The 18,728-nt window shown below is 45.8% G+C and overlaps 1 protein-coding gene across 1 annotated transcript; it reads right to left on the bottom strand.

Annotated features, from left to right (window-relative positions):
* Positions 1-2,194: 2,194 nt before the first annotated feature.
* On the bottom strand, positions 2,195-18,070 carry Znf317 (zinc finger protein 317). Its single transcript, XM_047532436.1, has 8 exons — positions 17,892-18,070; positions 14,606-14,723; positions 10,110-10,230; positions 9,024-9,163; positions 8,434-8,560; positions 7,891-7,986; positions 6,719-6,801; positions 2,195-5,497 (listed from the first exon to the last, which is right to left on the bottom strand). Exons 3-8 carry the CDS (start codon positions 10,138-10,140, stop codon positions 4,178-4,180), a joined length of 1,797 nt encoding a protein of 598 aa, XP_047388392.1. The 5' UTR covers positions 10,141-10,230; positions 14,606-14,723; positions 17,892-18,070; the 3' UTR covers positions 2,195-4,177.
* Positions 18,071-18,728: the final 658 nt, after the last annotated feature.

Below are 18,728 nucleotides of genomic sequence, written 5' to 3'. Positions count from 1 at the left end.
TGAAACCCCACCCTTTAAACACACTAGGGCAGTCTTAGGATGCATTAAATCAGCTGCAGCTGTTTCTCCATGTGGTAGGTTCAGCTGATTGGCAGGTGCTACACAAGGGAATGAACAGAGTCCACTGCAATGAGGTCTGGAGCGTGCACGCCTTGAGATTCTAGTTGGTTCTCCAGGTCCATTCTCAGCCTCCCCAGTCTGGAGCCTGGACTCCCGTGGGTGGGAACACCACTTTGTAATGATGTCAGGTGTATCTGGCTGCTGATGGGGACCTGAGACCTCGTCTCAAGTATCTGAGACAGGGTTGTCAGAGAGCTGGAGGAAAAATAAGGAGCATGAAGTGGAGAGTGTGTGGGATAGTTAGTTACCTAAGTTCTAAAAGATAATAAGAAAAGAAAAAAACAATAGGGTCATTTCATCCACAATAAGGTAAAGCTGTGCACCATCTCTGTATTAGAAGCACTGGCCAGTGCAATCAGACAAGCAAAACCAATTAGAGACATAAGAATGGATACAAAAGTAAAGCCATCTCAATTTGCTGTTTGGCACATCTGGAAAACCTAGAAGAGCAATGAGAAAACTGAAAAAAGTAATTCAGTGAAGTAGCAGGTTATAAAATTAAGACACAAAATCAGTAGTTTTCATATACACAAACCGAATAGAAGATGTAATGGCATAAAAAATATCACTTATGATGAAAGATTAAATACACAGGAAAACTACGTAAGTTTTTAACTGAAGAAGGCAAGAGGGGTTTTTTGCAATGTTGACCATTCTTTCTTGACTTGGTGGTTTTATGGATGTGTTCTTGTGAAAATTAACTGAGCTGTCCACTCATTAACTGAGCACTTTCTTAATGTTTATATTTCAATAAAACCTGTTTTTAAACACAGGAGGTGTTATCACCACCATACAAATGACCTTAGCATTTGTTAGTACAACCTGGCAGTTTCACATTCCTGGAGAAAGTAATGCTCCAGAAGGCATGCGTGAGACACCCTGTAGCTGCATGATCCATAACTGGGAAAAATGGAAACAACTAACTGTACCATCAGCAGAAGAGAAAATAAGGTGATATAATACAAAGGATCACTGTCTCAAGAGTAAAACTGAAAGCACAGCTCTTTTCATCTTGATTCAATAATAAGTCACCCGCCCCCCCACCAATAATCTGGTCACGACGGCACCTAACTTGAATTCTGCAATGGCTTTCCAGTTGGGTTTTGGTGTGTACCTTAGCCCTGTGATCCTTTTGAAAATACAAACTGGGTAGTGATCACTGCTCTGTTAAAAACCCTCCACTGACTATCTGCCACACTGAGAATGAAAAGAAAAATTTCTTCCAGTTCACCTACAAAACATTCCATGGTAAGTTCCTGGGGTACAGACCTGAACTTATTATCAATCACAGGGCCTAACCTTGCTCCACTCATCACACTGATCCCTCTGTTGTAACAAGGCTTGCCCAGATATCTGTTCACCTTTGAAGTGCCAAGAGTTCTCACCCCAGATTACACTGTCACATGCCCGCAGTATACCTCTGTTCAAACGCACCTTTAAGTGAAAAGCTTTCCTTACCCACCCAAGCTCCCTTCTATTACCATGCTTAATGCTTCCTCCCACTGTATTTACCACACCCGATACACAATATTCTTACTTATCAGATATCACAATCCCACCTAAAACATAAGCACCAAGAGGGCAAGAATCCCGAGTCAGGCCCTGGGTATCACAGACCAATGTCTGCGGTCAAAGAGGCACGCAAGAGTCAGATACCATGGTTCAAATCCAAGCCCTACTACCCGCCAACGGGCTGGCCTTGGATAAATAACCAAAACTCTATATTGCCCGAGATTCCCCCATGCAAAATGAAGATGCTGACAACACTTGTTTCCTTGAACTTTTGTGAAAACTAACTTAACAGGAAGTCCATGACAGAAGAGTTTGATTTAGGGCTTTTAGACTTTATGATGTGTTTATCAGGATGTATCTGCATAGTAAACCAAGGAATATCTAGAGACTTCTATCAAAAAATAAGTCAAGAAAATAAATGTTTAAGGACATCAAAGATTTAAAATATAGCTTTAAAATGTGGTCTAAAGAATTTAAAAACCTATATCCAATAATTCAAAATATATACATTATACCCATACACAAAAGTAGCAGTTGTTAAAACTCACCAAATACCAGATATATGGGCCCCAGAGAGCACCCAGCTGGGCTGGGAACCCTCTTCCCACCAAGAAATAAAGCAAACAGAAAAATAATGAAATATTCACAGTGCCATAAACCAGTAATCAGTTTTATTTTTTTCTCATGAAATAGGTCTGGAAGTAACAAACCCAGGAAACCCAGGGTTAATACAGACACTCAAAAGGCCACAGGGAAGCCCTGCTCACTGTGACTTTGCTGCAGTGTTCTCCTTAGACTGGCTTTTGTCCTCATAGCCACAAGACCTTTCAACACTAGGTGCTGGATCTCCTTGCAAGGTGAGATGTAGGGAGAAAGGAACCATATGTGGAGGAAAAAATCTAAGTAAGAAGGACCATTTTTCAAGAGCTTTTTCTCAGAAACCTTCACAGTGGCCTCTGCTTATTTGTCAATGGCCAGGGTTATGGGATGTGAACAGTACCAACTGCAGGAAAATCTGTTTGAGAGATTTTTAAAAATAGCACCCCTAACTGAGATCTGGATTCTTTTGATATGGAAGTGGATACTGGGGAAGCAACTAGAAGTCTATGCCATTCTTGGCTGGACAGCAGGCCACAAACATACCAAAGGATCCATGTGATAAAGACTTCATGCTTTGATCACAATGCATTGGAATCAGATACCAGTAACGGGTACTATAAAATACCCACGTTATCTACTACATAACACAATTCTAAAGATTCCATTGGTCAAGTAAATTACCCAAAAGAAAATTAGACATAGCAAGAATGAAGATACAGTAAAAATACTATATACAAACCTTTTGTGATGAGGCCTAATGGGTAATTAAAGGAGCATCACCTTAAAAATAAAAATTAGAAATTCATGAGCTAGGGCCTGTTTTCAAGATGAGGGACCGTAAGTGCAATCCTGAATTCACTGGACAATACCATCAGGCTTCTCTCCCAGTGAGAATTCTCATACGCACAAGTGAGGGGACTGACATCATTTATACACAGGGACTATCAGCAATGTTAAGTTCTCACAAATTTCTTCCAAGAACCACGTTAATTTAAAAATTTTTTAAAGAAATATCTGTTAATTTGAGTGCTCGCAGTAAGTGCAATGATTCTCAACCTCAGCAATACTGGCGCTGGGGGGCACACGATTCTTTGAAGTGGGGGCAGGGGACTCCTGCGCACCATCCCTAAAGTCTTCCCACTATATGCCAGTAGCTCCTGCCCCAGTAACAACCAAAAATGTCTCCTGATGCTGCCAAGTGTCCCCTGGGAAACAAAACTGCTCCCTGTCAAGGACCACTGCTGTGGACCAAGGCTTAGCAAAGCTTTTCTGTAAATAGCAAGTACTTCAGGCTTTGAGGGCCACAGAGAGTCTCTGCACAAACTCATCCTCCTTAAAAATGAAACAACTATTCTTAGCTTATGAAAGTTGCACAAAAACAGCTGGTCAGTTTGCTCACCCCTTTCATGGACTTCACACATTCACCCTCACTTCACAGGTTTTCTCTTCAGTGTGATTTCTCTCATGAGGAATAGAGCACAAGAACAAAAAGACTTCCCCCATCACTACACTGACAAAAATTCTCCCTAGTGTGTCCAGAAAGTTGAGAGAGTGTTGCTGAAATCGTTTTGTCTGCTTGTTTCTGTGGGATGGATCCCAGGGCCTCATGCACGCTAGGCAAGCACTCGACACAGGCTGCAATCCAGCCTGCTGAAGTTATTTTGACAGTAAATGCCGAGCAGGGCCCCTCCCCTAAGTTCTTGAGTGTTTAAAAACTAGATGGAGCCGAAGGCTTTTCCACACCAGATACATCCCCCGTGACATGTGTTCTCACCCATCTCCAAAGCGACAAGAAACTTGTCTTCCTACAGGCTTCACACATACTGGATTTCTCCTACATTCCGTGAACTCTTGTGCTCTGTAAGGAGGGAGCTTATGAGATTCCTGCCTCCCTCACATCCGAAGGCTGCTTTCTGATCTGAGTGTTCCCGTCCCCTAAGAGTGCTCACTGGAGCCTTTTCCACACTGAGGCCGGGAAGAGCTTCTCTCCCCGGTGAGTCTTCACGTGGCTCCGGAGGGACGAGTGGTCGCTGAAGGCCTTCCCGCAGGCGAGGCACTCGTAGGGCTTCTCCCCGGTGTGTATCCTCCGGTGCACGTTGAGGTTGGAGCCTATGCTGAAGGCCTTCCCACAGTGGTCACACTCATAGGGCTTCTCTCCCGTGTGACTTCTCATGTGGGTCTTCAGGGTGGACTGGTTCCTGAACGCCTTCCCACACTGCCGGCACTCCACACGCTTCTTTACCAGATGGATGCTCATGTGTCTCCTCCGTGACAGATAATCCCCAAAGACTTTCCCACAGGCTGCGCATTCATAGCGTCTCTCTTGGGTGTGTATCTTTCTGTGTGCGGTGAGGTTTGAGCTGGCGCTGAAGGCTTTCCCACAGAGATCGCACCCATAGGGCTTCTCTCCTGTGTGAGAATTCATGTGTGTCTTCAGGATGGACTGGTTTCGGAAGGCCTTCCCACACTGGCGACATTCCACCGGCTTCTTCACAATGTGGATTCTCATGTGTTTCCTCCGTGACAAGAGGTCACCAAAGGATTTCCCACATTCTTTGCATTCATAGGTTTTCTCCACCATGTGGTTCTTCTTATGCAAATTAAAGTTAGACTTCCAGCGGAAGGCTTTGCCGCACTGTGTGCACTCATAGGGTTTCTCCCCCGTGTGGTTCCTGACGTGTTCCTTCAGGTGTGAGGGGTGCTGGAAGGCTTTCCCACAGTCCTGACACTCATAGGGCCGCTCCCCAGTGTGTGTTCGCTTGTGTGCAATGAGGTGGCAGCTCCTGCCGTAGGCCTTGCCACACTCGTCACACTTGTAGGGTCTCTCGCCAGTGTGGACCCTCATGTGTATCTTCAGGGCCGAGAGGGTGCGGAAGGCGTTCCCACACTGACTACAGTCGAAGGGCTTCTCTTTGAGGTGGGTCCGTGCATGGCTCCTGAGGGCGGAAGGGTCGTTGAAGGCCTTCCCGCAGTCGCTGCAGCCGTAGGGCTTCTCCCCGGTGTGTATCCTCCGGTGCCGGGTGAGGGAGGCGCTCGTGGTGAAGGCCTTCTGGCACTGCTGACACTCGTGCATCTTCCTCCCGTCATACACGCTCACATGTTGGGTGAGGGGCATCCTGCTCTTGAAAGCTGCCCCGCAACTGTGGCGGTGGTAGGGCCTCTTGCCAGGGTGCCTCCCCATCTGCTGAGTAAGATGAGCACCCATGCTGAAGACTTCAAACAAGTGGGCATATTCAGTGGATCTCTCCCCAAGGTGAGCTCTTTCCTGTTGGTGAAGAGAGGACAGCTGACAATGCGTTCTCCCCAAACATTACAATCTTCTTCTTTTTTCTTCTGGTGCTGGGGATTGAACCAGAGCCTCAGGCATGCTAAGCGTGTGCTGCACCACTGAGCTACCCCATCCCCTTTCAGTCTTAATCCACACAGAACAATGCTCACAACTATGACTGCAGAGGCCATCATCTGCAGTGCAAATGTGCTCTTCCTGCCTCATTTGAACTCTATCCAAGAGAAAAGGCAAATGCTATTCCATAAGGCTCCACATGCTAATTTTACAAAGCTATTTTGCACAGTTGGTTTACTCTTTAAAACCAACTGAGCCAGGCAATGATACACACCTGTAAGCCCAGTTAGCTACTCTGGAGGCTGAGGAAGCAGTATGCTAAGTTTGAGGTCTGCCTTGATAACTGAGACTTTGTTCTCAAATAAAATATAAAAAGAGTTTGGATGTAGTTCAATGATAACAGTACTTGCCCAGCACATGCAAGCCCCAAGGATCAATCCCTAGCAATACTAACAAAACCTCACAGAACCAACCAAACTGAGCCTGAATACTCAGTATCTGAGATAAGTTATGGAGTTTTTTTTTGTATTTTTGCTTTTTTTTGGTTCTAGGGATTGAACTCAAGGGCACTTTACCACTGAGTTACATCCTTAGCTCTTATGTTTTATCCTGAGACTAGGTCTCACTAAATTGCTTAGGGCCTTGATAAGTTGCTGAGGTTGGCCTCAAACTTGCCATCTTCCACCTCAGCCTCCAGAATTGCTGGGATTACAGGTGTGTGCCACTGTGTCCGGCAAGTTATAAAAATATTTACACATCAAAATTCTCAGTAAGTCTGAGGCTAAATTTAGGATTTTCTCCAAATTGACAATACAGTTGGTCCTCAGTATTTGTGGGTTCCACATCCAGATTTCAATCAACCCTGGTCCCAAAATATTGGAAGAAAAAAATTGCAACTGTACTGAATATGTACATACTTTTTCTTGTCATTAGTCCTTAAATTACACAGTAAAATGAGTATTTACATATCATTTACACTACTACCTGGAACCATCCCACAGGTGCCGTGATACTACTCAGTGCCTCTGCAACACCCTCTCCTCTTGGGGAGCCACTGTCTGGTTCTTAAGCAGCTTTTCCAGCTACAGTTGCCTGAGGCTCCTCTAATGGGGAGGATCCAGAATGATCTCAGGTAAATCTTACCATTGTCACACCACTGGATGTTTCTTTCCCAAAAATATCTTCCATGAGAATTGACCACTTGGTCTTAGATGGAGTGTCCCAATCTGAAAAAAAATTGGCAAAATACAAACCTAATGAAAAAATAAAATGATGGTGACAGAAAGAGGTGGACTTCTTTGCAAATACTACCTGTACACAAGGAAATGCAACGTGAAAGGGACACACACTAGCAAAATGGTTTTTGAAAATGTGGCTATGTGAGATGTCTGGAAATGAAGGCAGGATAAACTTAAGTAAGTTGAGATAAATATTCAAATAGTGCACAATCAGGAAGGGCAAGTGTAAAAGAATGAGACAAGAGACAACAGAGAAATATCAAATCAAAACAATAAAGGGGCAAGCTGGCCATGGTGGCGCACACCTATAAACTCAGCAACTTGGGAGGCTGAGGCATGAGGACTGCAAGTTCAAAGCAGCCTCATCAACTTAGCAAGGCCCTAAGCAACTTAGTGAGACTTTGTCTCAAAATAAAAAATAAAAAGGTTTGGTGGTAAAGTGCCCCTAGCCTTAATCCCCAGCACCTAAATAAACAAAGAAGCAGAGCGACCCAAGGATTTGTGTGAGAATGAATGGCCAGTAAAATAACAGCATCTTCTAATTTCTCCAGGTGCCATTATCTAATATGCTTCCCTGCTAAAGTCTGGAGGTCATCTGTTCCCCAGAGGTTTTGTGCTGGAGGCCTGGTCCTCAGTGTGGTCATACTGAGGTGGAACTCTGAGGAGACATAGGGCCTGCTGTGAGGTAATTCAGTCACAGGAGTTGTGACCTCAGATGGAAGTGATACTGTTCTCCTGGGCCAATTGTTGTGATCAAAGTGGGCTGTTACGAAAACAGGGAGACTGGCCTGTCCTCAGTCTCCTGCTTCCTGTCTCACCATGGGATCTGTCCCTCTAAAATATACTCACTGAGATGCCATCTGCCACACTGACACAGTATGTGTGTGTATGTGTTGGGGACAGGAGGGGCTTACCAGGATGAGGAGCCTCCAGTACAGTGAACCGATGAAACCTCCTTTCTTTCCCAGCCCCGGATACTTTTCTAGGAACAGGAAATGGCCCACGCACTCCCTCACTCCAATCTCTGACCAGAGCTGACAGTCTAAAGCACTCCTCTTTGCCCTACTGCTGGCTCACCTGGACAGGTGCCTTGCTGGATGCCCCTCTCCTCTGTCCTCAGCTCGTCTTCTTGCTCCAAGTGCGAGATGAGGCTGGGTTTGCCAACCTGATACCCTGCTCACAGGGAAAGGCACGTGTTGAGGGGGACTGTGCAGAGGACAGTCCTTTCATTAGACTGGGGCCAATGTTTTGGTCTTCAGGGTTCTGAAGGAGGACAAGTCTGACTCAAGAGTAACTGAATGACGGTGCCACACTTCTAACACAGCAGAAGCCTTTGAGGACAGAAAACAAAACAAACCACACCCACACCTTTTCTCTCCAAAGGAATGGGGATTTCTTATCTCAAAAGCCCGTGTCCACCCTCAGACACAAAGTCGGGAGCCTCCAACATCAAAACAATAATTGGGGCTCAAAACCTCTGGGAGACACCATGAGGGTGGGCAGCAGTTCTGCTTCTTCAGTTGTGTTTCAAACCCCTGCCTGGTTTCTGGGTCACAGCAAGTACTTCAACAAAAACATCTGATTCTGGCATGAACGAATGAGGAACGAGGCCAGGTTTACCCAGTGAAGTGAGGTTGCTATAGTTCTCCAGCATCACATCCTTGTACAGTTTTCTCTGAGAGGAATCCAGCAGGGGCCACTCCTTCTCAGTAAAGTCCACAGCTACATCCTGGAAAGTCACGGATTCCTGAAACACCACACACATCTGGGGTAAGAAATTCGCCTGTCAGAGTTCACAGGAAGATGGAGGAGGCTGAAGACTGGATTTCCAGCTGGTGTGTCATCAAACACTGTCTCTTCCCCAAGAGGGGATCTCCTCCTCTCCCTGCTTCAAACACAACTCTACAAGGCACTGGGTGGCTCTCCACGTGGAGCCTATGAGGGCTCCTAGCTTTACCCCCTGCTCCCGCCTGTCTCTAGGGTTGAGCACAGGTGGGCCTGAGCACTCTTTCTTAGAGAAACACTTCCTACATAAATCACTTCCTTTGATTTCCCTGGTACTAGGATAAGCAGTTCCCCTTCCTTAGCTATTTCTGGGTCCTGATCAGGCAACTGTCCAGGTAATTGAGGATCTGAAAAAATTTAATGTGCAATGATGGAGGCTTTATAGAAAACATTTGCACCCACATGGGCCCTGAGATCTGGTATACCTGAGAAGAAACACTGTTTGGTGTATCAGGCTCCAAACCATGGCAAGCAAACAGGTCTAAATTCTGGGGACAAGAACGGTGTTTTGAAGAAAGAGGAAATTCTGACTCTTGGAGACACGCAGGGTCCTGGGTGGACACAGCTACAGGAGAAAAGAAGCTCCATGAGAATCACGTGTCTCCCAAGTGTTACATCCCCAAACAACAGACACCCCATTTGTGAACCACAGCAGCCCTGCACCTCACAAAGACAGAGAGAGGTGCCAGGCCTACCTACCCATAAGCAGCAGCACACAGATCAAGTATTTCATACCCCCAATGTGTTTCAGATTGTGAGGGGCTTTAGAACATTTGCATATACATGAGGTAACTTGGGATGGGGATCGAATCAAAACACAAAATTCATTTATGTTTCATAGCCATACAGGGACCCTGAAGGTAATTTTATAGAACACTTTCAGTGCCTGAATGCCCCTACTCCAGTACTGGGGACGAAACCCAGTGTGTGCTAGGCAAGCCCTCTACCACTGAGCTGCATCCCCAGTCCATTTTATTTTATTTTGAGTCAGGGTCTTACCAGGTTGCCCAGGATGGTCTCAAACTTGCAAACCTCAGGCTCCAGAGCTGGGATTACAAGAGTGCACCACCACACCCAGCTAGCATGCCTAAGCTTTGACTGGAATTTTCCCACTTGGGGCATCATGCTAGCATTCACAAAGACTCAGAATCTGGAGCATGTTGAACGTTTCACTTAGGGATGCTCAACTTGTACATAGTCTCAATTTCTGAGAGAAGAAACTGAAGTTCTAAGAGGTAGAGCTATTACTTTGCTCTAATTTTATCAAAATAACAAATGGATAGTACACGGTCCCCCACCCCCTGTACCCTCTTCATACACCAACCAAATATTCTCTCTCCCCTCTCCCAAAGCCCCAAAGACCCTGAATCAGACACAGTGGCCGGTGGCTCCCAGCATCTGTCAGCTCGCCCGTCCTCCCGACAGCCCTCCCTGTGTGTCCCCCTTGTCTCCATGTAGCAGGGGCCACTTATACTCAATGCCCAAGAGCAAGAGTTGACCCAGGAACTTACCAAATGTGGAAGACAAACCAAGAGCTGCCATCCTGTGTGGACAGGTCAGCTTCCTAGATAGCGGGGCACTGGGGAAGCAGGACGCTTTCTCCCGACTTCACGGCACTCTGCAAGCTGGCATCTGTGGTAATGAGGGAAGTGGGAGTCAGAGGCTGGCTGTCTCTCCTGATCACTGAAGACAACTGAGTTTTGGTTTTTTTTGGCATTTTTCTCTTCTGAGCAGCAAGTTGTCTAATCCTAGAACTTTACCTCATGTAGGAAAAATCTCCGGGTGATGTGGCAGAAGCTCCCTGACTGGCCTCAAGTAGGATCCACTTCCACTCTCCCCAGCAATATGTCACCAAGCACAACTGCCCAGCCCCTCTCACTGAATCCTCTGACCTCAGGCTATTGACTTTCCTTACACCATCGAGGTCCCCAGTCACTGAGGACAGCTCCATCCAAGAGGATGCTCCGTTTAGGACCCAAGTTCCTACCTCCAGTGCCTCTGGCACCCACACTCCACACCAGCACACACAGCCCTGGGACACAGCCTTGACCCCGTCACCACTGGACTCAGCCTCACCTCTTCTGGGCTGGGGGTACAGCTCAGTGGTACAGAGCTCACCTGGCATGCACGAGGACCCTGGCAAACAGGCAAAACTAAACCGAAAGAGAAAAAGAAAAAAAAAAACGGGCTCTCTGGACAAAATGTCCTACACATCTTTCTCCTCCTATTACCGCGCCCCTAAGAGAAGACTGCAGGCACCTGTGCTTCTGCCATGTCGCTCTCAAAACCACCTCTTCTCACTGCCCACAATCCAACAACTCAACCATCTCTTTGTCCAAATTCCTTCATCTTTCTGCCTATTACAACCCCTATCCAGCAAGACAAGTCCTGGTGATTCCAGCCGTCAGTCTTCTCTTCCCTGCAGGTCCTTGGAAAGACCAGTGTGCGCACAAGTGAAGTCTCACTGATGGTGTAGGAGCTAAGTCGCAAGCCCCAGAGGGGCATCTACACTAAATAAGCAAACCAAGTACCTCACCTTCCAGTCTCCCAGAGACCAAGAAAAGCTCACCAGTGTTTCTGAATTAGAAATTTTCCTCACCGTTACCCTTACTTTCAGCAAATAATCTTACATTTCACTCCACAGCAATCACAACTGAAAAAACACACCCTGGCAAAGAACTGAAGAATGAAGATTAAAACTCAGTTTTCATTATGCCAGCACACATAAAGTACCTAAAAATAAATCAAGTAAAAGCTGTGCATGACCTTGATAATAAAAGGACCACTGGAGATGTGGAAGCAGGTACTTAAAGCAAGCTTAAGAGACTTGCCAGAAAATAAGATAGCAAGTGGTGGTGTGGGCAATGGGCTCCAATTTCCCGAACTGCAAAATGTGAGTTCTTCTTCCTGAGGTGGTGAGAGTGGAGGTCTGTCTGATCAGTACCATCTGAGTGAGATTACGGAGGGCGAAACAGAATCAGGTGACAATACTGTCACCATCCAGCTGAGGTAGTGTATTTCCAACAAATATTAGTTCCTTTCCTTTTCTGCTAATGCAGTGTCAGGAAATGCAGGGCTATTAACCAGCACTCATTCATTTCTCCACAGCATCATACCTCTGTCCTCAACTGAGGTTAGACGCTGCTGTCTTTTGGACGTGAAGAGGTTTCGTAAGCTTTCAGACAATTTCAAGTGTGAATGATTCTCATCTACGAAGCCCTTTCCAAGTCACTGTGCCCTTGGGATTAAACATCAGCTTACCACTGAGAGCCCAGACAGGGTGACAAGAGACTCAGCCACAGAGGCACACACTGTCTCCATCCTCAGCTCCTTCCCACTCATTGGTTAACGCTGTCAGCAGCTTCTCCAGGTGACACCTCCTGCACTTTTTTTGCCAACATCACTGCCAACACTAGAAGTGACATACGCAGGGCTTACAATGGACTATGTGTGAGTCTTTGCAGGAACCATCTCATTTAATCCTCACAACCTGCCTAGATAGAAGATAAGCAGTATCCTGAGGAAACCAGGTTCAGTCCACAGTACAGGCAAGGTGACCTATGTCATCTCTGTAGGCCCGTATGTGAACTCCTTGACATGAATATTTTCCCCGCTCAGTGCTAGGGATGAAGACAGGGTTTTGCACGTGCTTGGCAAGCCCTGTACCACTGAGTCACATCCCGGCCCCGACACCAAAATTTGATCCTTATTTTGCCTGATCTTCCAACACATGACCCTGATTCCTGGGAGTACCCCTGTGTTAGGCTGCCATGGTCCTTGCCCTAGATTATCATCCCACACACTCTTTTTAAGACTCACTCCAGTCCTCCCTCCTCTGCCTGCCCATAGGGGTCAGGGTTCTCCCAGGCCCGTCCACACTCATCCCACAACATCACACCCTAAAATCCACGCCTGCTAGGGTGCTGACATCCAGGGTCTGAGGCCCCTGGTAACCTCACTTCTGTGTCAGCTGAGTTCTGCCCACCAGGGCCCTCCTGACGGTAGGTTCACGAAGCCTCAGCTTTTCTATCTGGACACTGAGCATTTGAACGTTGGGTCATGGAACTCTACGTGCTTGCTGAACACTCAAGACACCCTTATCATTACCGTAAATGACTAGTGACAGTTCCACAGACCATTTCACAGACTAAACACTTGTCGTAGGCACCCCAATCAAGAAGAGCAGGAAGAAGCCAAGGGCAGCTGAACACGTCCACTGCCATGTCCAGAAGGAACCAAAGTGAACATCTGAAGGTGGAGGACCACCAGCTCCCCACCTCAGGCAACCCCGCCCTCCCACCAGCTCGGGGCAAAGTGCTCCTACTCGCCTGAGACTCTCTTTCCTTCCTACACTCTCCATTCAAATCACCAGCAAATCCTAACTGTATCTTCAAGATGTATCCAAATACTTGGCTACTGCTCACCCTTCCAGTGTGACTGCCGTGGCCCAGGGCATCACTTCTCTTCTTGATCATTCCAGCAGCTCCATACCCAGCCTCCCAGCTTCTCTCCTTATCTCCCTTTAGTTTACGTGGAAGTCACAACTTTGCTGGTAAAATGTATGTCGCACCATTCCTATTCAAAGTCTTCTGATGATGCACCAGAGCCACCTCACAACAAGCTCTCCCTGTTGCTCATCCACCCCTTACACAAGCCTTCTTGCTGGGCCTCATGCCCACCCAAGCAGTCTACCTCAGGACCTTTGCACTTGCTTTTCTGTTTACGATGTTATTCTAGCCTTCTCAGTGTGCTGGCTCTCACTCCTCCTTCAGATCTTCATTCAACTGTCTCCTGACATGGTATTTACTCACAGTTTTATCTGAAGTGCAAACCTTTGCCTTCATCCATCCATATTCCCCATTCCTTTTCCTTTTTGAGTAGGAATGAACCCACAGGTGCTTTATCACTGGGCTACATTCCTAGTCCTTTTTATGTTTTATTTTGAGATAGGGTCTTGTCAAATTGTATAGGGCCTTGCTAAAGTGCTGAGCCTGGCCTTGAACTTGCAATCTTCCTGCCTCAGCCTCCAGAGCCATCAATGAAGCCCTGGGTTCAATTCCCAGCATCACAAAAAAGAAAATAAAGTAGAAGTTTATGTGTAGCTCACGTTACTAGTTCATGCTAAGATGGGGGCAAAAAAGCTGACTAAACCAACTGAAATCCTGGTCGTTTTAGTCACGGATGATGAGCAGGAAGGGGGTGCCTGGAGAACTGCATTTTTTCCTATACTTTGGTCCAGACATGCTCACAGTCCACCAGTCAGAACGAGTCATAAGCCCCTGCTAACTCCAAGGATCCTGGGAAAGGTAAGCCAGCAGAGAACGGCCACTAAGCATTACCACCTCTCTTGCACATACTATGTAGTTTACTTGTGTTTAGTTCTGTTTGCTTCCTGTATGCCCAACTAGACAACAATCTCCAGAGGGTAGGGATGTTTTACTTTTTCTAATGTTGTGTTCAGTTTCAGAGATGGAGCAGTTCCTCTTATAAAAAATTCAGAGTGGTCTGTGGGTATAGCTCAGTATACAGCAACTGCCTGGCATGCACAAAAATCTGGGTTAAAGTCCTTGAAATGCAAAAAAACAAACCAAAACACAAAAGGATAGGAACAGAAGGGAAGAGAGGAAAAGGGGGATGGAAGGAGGGAGGGAGGGATGGAAGGAGGGAGGAGTGAATGAATGAATGAAAACTGATCTACATTTGCCTTCACAGTGGGACAGTAACAGGCCTTGGGAGGATCAGAGGAAGAGCCTATGAAATTTGAGGACTGGAGTCTTCTGAAAGGTCCTGAGAGAATAATGGCTACCAAGGGACTAAGACATAGCCATGTGGCTTAGTCCCGCACTTGGAGCCCCATCATCTACCACCCTTCACGTGGGGCAAAGGACTCAGGAGGCTCAAGCTTAGAAAATGCACCCATTATCAAATTCAGGCCTGTGGGACCCTTTCAATGTTCCAGAATAATGCAAATCAGAGGCCAGAGCAGACATTCTGGGTCATCTCTCACCTTAATGACTGTACTACTTTCACAGCTCACCAGTGTGCTGAATGAGAGTCATCAAAAGCCGGTAGTCCTGAAGAGAGACACAGCAGGAAGCCTGGGGCTGGATGTACAGCACAGGCATCTAGGAAGAAATGCAAGTCCATGAACTCAGAGAGGTTTTCTATGAGGCACACAAAACAATGAAGATCAGAATGACATCACATGGATAAAGGAGAATGGAGAGATTACCATTGCAGAGTTAGTCTTTTAATTTCTCCCTCAGCTTTTCATGATGCAGTAAAAACAGTTCCACTGTAACATTTCAGCAAATCTTACTCTACTCTAAAGAGGTTCGGGGGGGGGGTGGGGGGGGGGGAGGCAAGCACGGTGCCTGGGCACAGAATTTAAGACAGCACTTCCAGCCTCACATGAATACAGAGCTGGCACCAAGGGTGAGTGTGTTCTTGAATCAGCACCCCAGGAACCTCCCATGCCCCAACCCAGTCCCAGCACACTGGTCACAATGACAGATCTGCCTCTTCCATCTAGTTACAGGCTAACGTTAATTTTGCCCTTTCAGATGGTTCCAATATAAGTTCTCTTTTGTGGCTGTGGTTCTTCCAATATAACTTTAGTTCTATATTCAACTTTACAATCCTGCACCAGGATATTCAGAATTAACATATGCAAACACTATAGGCACAATAATTCTTTTACTACTGTTTGCCCTTGCTACAACTATTTCAACCTGTGTTACTCATGCAAGGAAACACACACAAAGCAACAAAGATTGTGAGAACATCATATATCTGTTGTTTTCTCGGTCAAGAAGTGTGCTGCATTAGTAACTCAATATATTTATATATACTCCACAATCTTTAAGCTTTCAGCCAACTAAATATAATGTTGCAGGAGCTAGAAGGGCAGAGTGAGATTTGTTTCCAAAAGGCAGAATAGGTACCCTGACTAAACCTTCCTCTCAAACCTATTTTTAAAAAGCAACACAGGTGTGGTGGCCCAGGTCTGTAATCACAGGGGCTCAGGAGGCTGAGGCAGGAGGATTAAGTTCAAAGGCAACCTCAGCAACTTAAGTGAGGCCCTAAGCAACTTAGTGAGACCCTGTCTCCAAATAAAAAAATAAAAAGGACTGAGGATGTGGCTCAATGGTTAAGTGCCCAAGTTCAATTCCTGGTACCAAAAACAAAACAACACAAAATACAGACATATAATACCTTTTAAATCACTCATAAGCTGACAATAAGCATTCAGTAATTTAAAAAACTGTAATCGAGGGGCTGTGGATATAACTCAGAGGTGGAGTACTTGCTTAATGTGCTTAAGGCCCTGGGCTTAAGCCCCAGCACTGCAAATAAATAAAATAAATTTCTAAAAGAGCAAATTCAATTACTGAAATAAAAGCAAAACAGAAAACCACCACCACCATCACCACCAGACCACAACAAACTCCCCTAAGTGAAGAACTTTAGATTACATGCAACCAAATAAATGAATTGTGTTTCCTAGTATGACCCAGAGTGTGGTCTGTAGGCCAGCACACAAGTTTGCTTGGGATGATGTAATAATTCTGACAACCAGATCATATGACAATCCAAGTGACTGAGACTTGGTGGATGGGCCTAAGAACTGGTGCTTCAACAAGTTCTACAGGTGACGCTATAGACACTTAAGTTTAGAAACTAGTTCCACAAAATGAACATCAGGGCAGCACAGAAAAGAGATGAAGAGAAAACATTCAGAAAGGAAGAGGGGAGGAGGGGGAGGGGGAGAGAGAGAGAAATGAAGAGTATGAAGATAGTTAGGAGTCAGGTGCTATGACTCATGCCTATAATCCCAGCTACTCCAGAGGCTGAAACAGGATGACAGAAGTTGATGGTCAGCCTCAGCAACTTAGCTAGACTGTGTCTCAAAATTTTTAAAAAATTTTACAAAGGGCTGGGGATGGAGTACTATTGTGTTCAATGCCTAGTATCCAGTTGATAAATATCCTTTGAAAATGTCAATATTTTCTAAATTAATATGTAGATTCAATTCAAATTAAAAACAAAAGCCCAGTTTGTGGAATCTGGCAAATTTATTTTCATATTTAAGCCATGACATTACTAAAAATAACTGCTACAAGTTAAGTACTTCACCTACACGTTATTTAGAAATTTTTAAATTATGGATGTGTACTTGCAGTAATAAGGAAAAAAGGATATCTATGCAAAGTACTTAAGCATGTGAGTCTATTCACAGATAATTACCAAAATTACAAAGTGTATTTTTGGGAAAGCATATATAAACAATAAAATTTATAAAGAAAATCACGTGGAGTCAGGTGCACTACACTATTCAGGAGGCTGAGGCGGGAGGATCACAAGTTGTAAGCCAGTCTGGGCAACTTGGAGACCCTGTCTCGAATAAAATTAACCACCAGAAAGGGCTGGGCAAGTACTTCAGTGATAGAGCTCTGGTCTAGTACACTAAGAAGGAAAGAAAAGAAAAACAGAGAGAGAGAAGGAAAGAAACTAAGAAAGTCATGAGGAAGAGGATGCATACAAGGAGCACACAAGTTCTGAGGCTAAACGACCTCTTTCTTGGCCTAGTCTGAGGATCCACATTATTGTCCTTTAATACTAAGTCTGTGTGTGAGTTTTCACATCTTTTCTTTCATTCTTCTTTGGGGGTGGGGTGGGATATATGCCCTGCTTTTTAATTTTCAAGTATTTAAAAGGAAAAGGTTAAACAAAACAAAATAAGATGGCAAAATCCAAGGCAAAATATCAGTAACCATTACCAGTATGAATGGAATAACCTCAAAAAGTTAAAAAACGGAATGTGAGACTGAATTCTAATGCTACTTGTAGGCCACTTACACAAGAATGACAACTAAAATAAGTAAGTGCACCGGAGATTTAATATATACAAGGAACTATTCAAGTTGAATGCAAACAACCAAAAGCTGCGTGCCCACATTAACGTCAACAAAACCGACTGTCTAGCGCCGCGTCTCCAGGTCCGGCCGCCCGCTCAGCCCGGCTCCGGGCTCCGCGGTCCGCGGGCCCGGCCGCCCCCACCTCCAGGGCTCCATTCCTAAACCAGGTTCCCAGAACCTCCCCCGTCACTCAACGGCGGGCAACTTCCGCTCCCGCATCAGCAACCTCTCACCCCGCCATCGAAGACGCACCCCTTGCGTGCCTGCCTGGCCTCCCGGCCCCCCCATTCCTGCCCCTGGTCCCCCGCTTCCAGGGCCTCTCTGGTCCTCAGGGACGCGGCGGGTGGAAGGGTTAGTGATGAAAACCGGGCTTACAGGGCTGGGGTACAACCGAGGGAGCAGACGTCTCGGAAGCTGCCGCCGAAGGATAAGAAATTCATACGACAGGCCCCATATGCTGCGGGGAAGCCGAGAACCCCCAACAGATGGAAGGGAGAAGCCGTAGACCTCTCCTTTGCCCATGTGTCTTACTGTAAACGCCTCTCGAGAGTAATGGCTTCCGCTTCACTTCCGCCTTCCAAATCTCGCGGTACCTCATTGGTCACTTCTAGCCCGGAAGCGAGGATAGAGAGGATTCTGGGAAATGTAGTTCATAAACCTTAACGGACGTGGCGGGGCTGCGAAAGTGTCATCTCACCATCCACACACTTTCCCAACTTCTAATCGTCTGGCTGCCTCAGGGCTCAGTCCTCAGTTGCCTTCTTGTCCTATAATCATTCACTTTCTGATAGCAGTGAATCTCAATGCTTTAAGTACTATTTATACTGTTGAGGCTTTAAAGTTTCAGTCCACAACTCTAAATTGTGTTCCTGAGACATTTGCCACTGGCATAGTTTATAGAACTGTTAAAATGCTGCAAATCAAATTCATTCAAAACCTTCTCAGCCTCAAATAGCAGAGGCCCTTTCGACAGTACTGGGAATTAAACCCAGGAGTGCTCTACCTCTGAGCTACACAGTCCTTTTTGTTTTTTACTTGAGACAGGTTCTAAGTTGTCTAGGCTGGCCTCGAAATTGCAGTCCTCCTGCTTCAGCTTCCCTAGCAGCTGGGATTACAGGTGTGCATCTCTGTACTTGGTTTTGAACTTGTTTATTTTAAATCTTGGTAACACTGTACCCTTTTAATCTGTTACACACATGTCCACCACAGAAT

The sequence above is a fragment of the Sciurus carolinensis genome, chromosome 17 (genome assembly GCF_902686445.1).
Source record: "Sciurus carolinensis chromosome 17, mSciCar1.2, whole genome shotgun sequence".
Taxonomy (NCBI): domain Eukaryota; kingdom Metazoa; phylum Chordata; class Mammalia; order Rodentia; family Sciuridae; genus Sciurus; species Sciurus carolinensis.
Note: the sequence above shows the minus strand (reverse complement) of the source record. Positions and strands in the feature narration are given on the sequence as shown.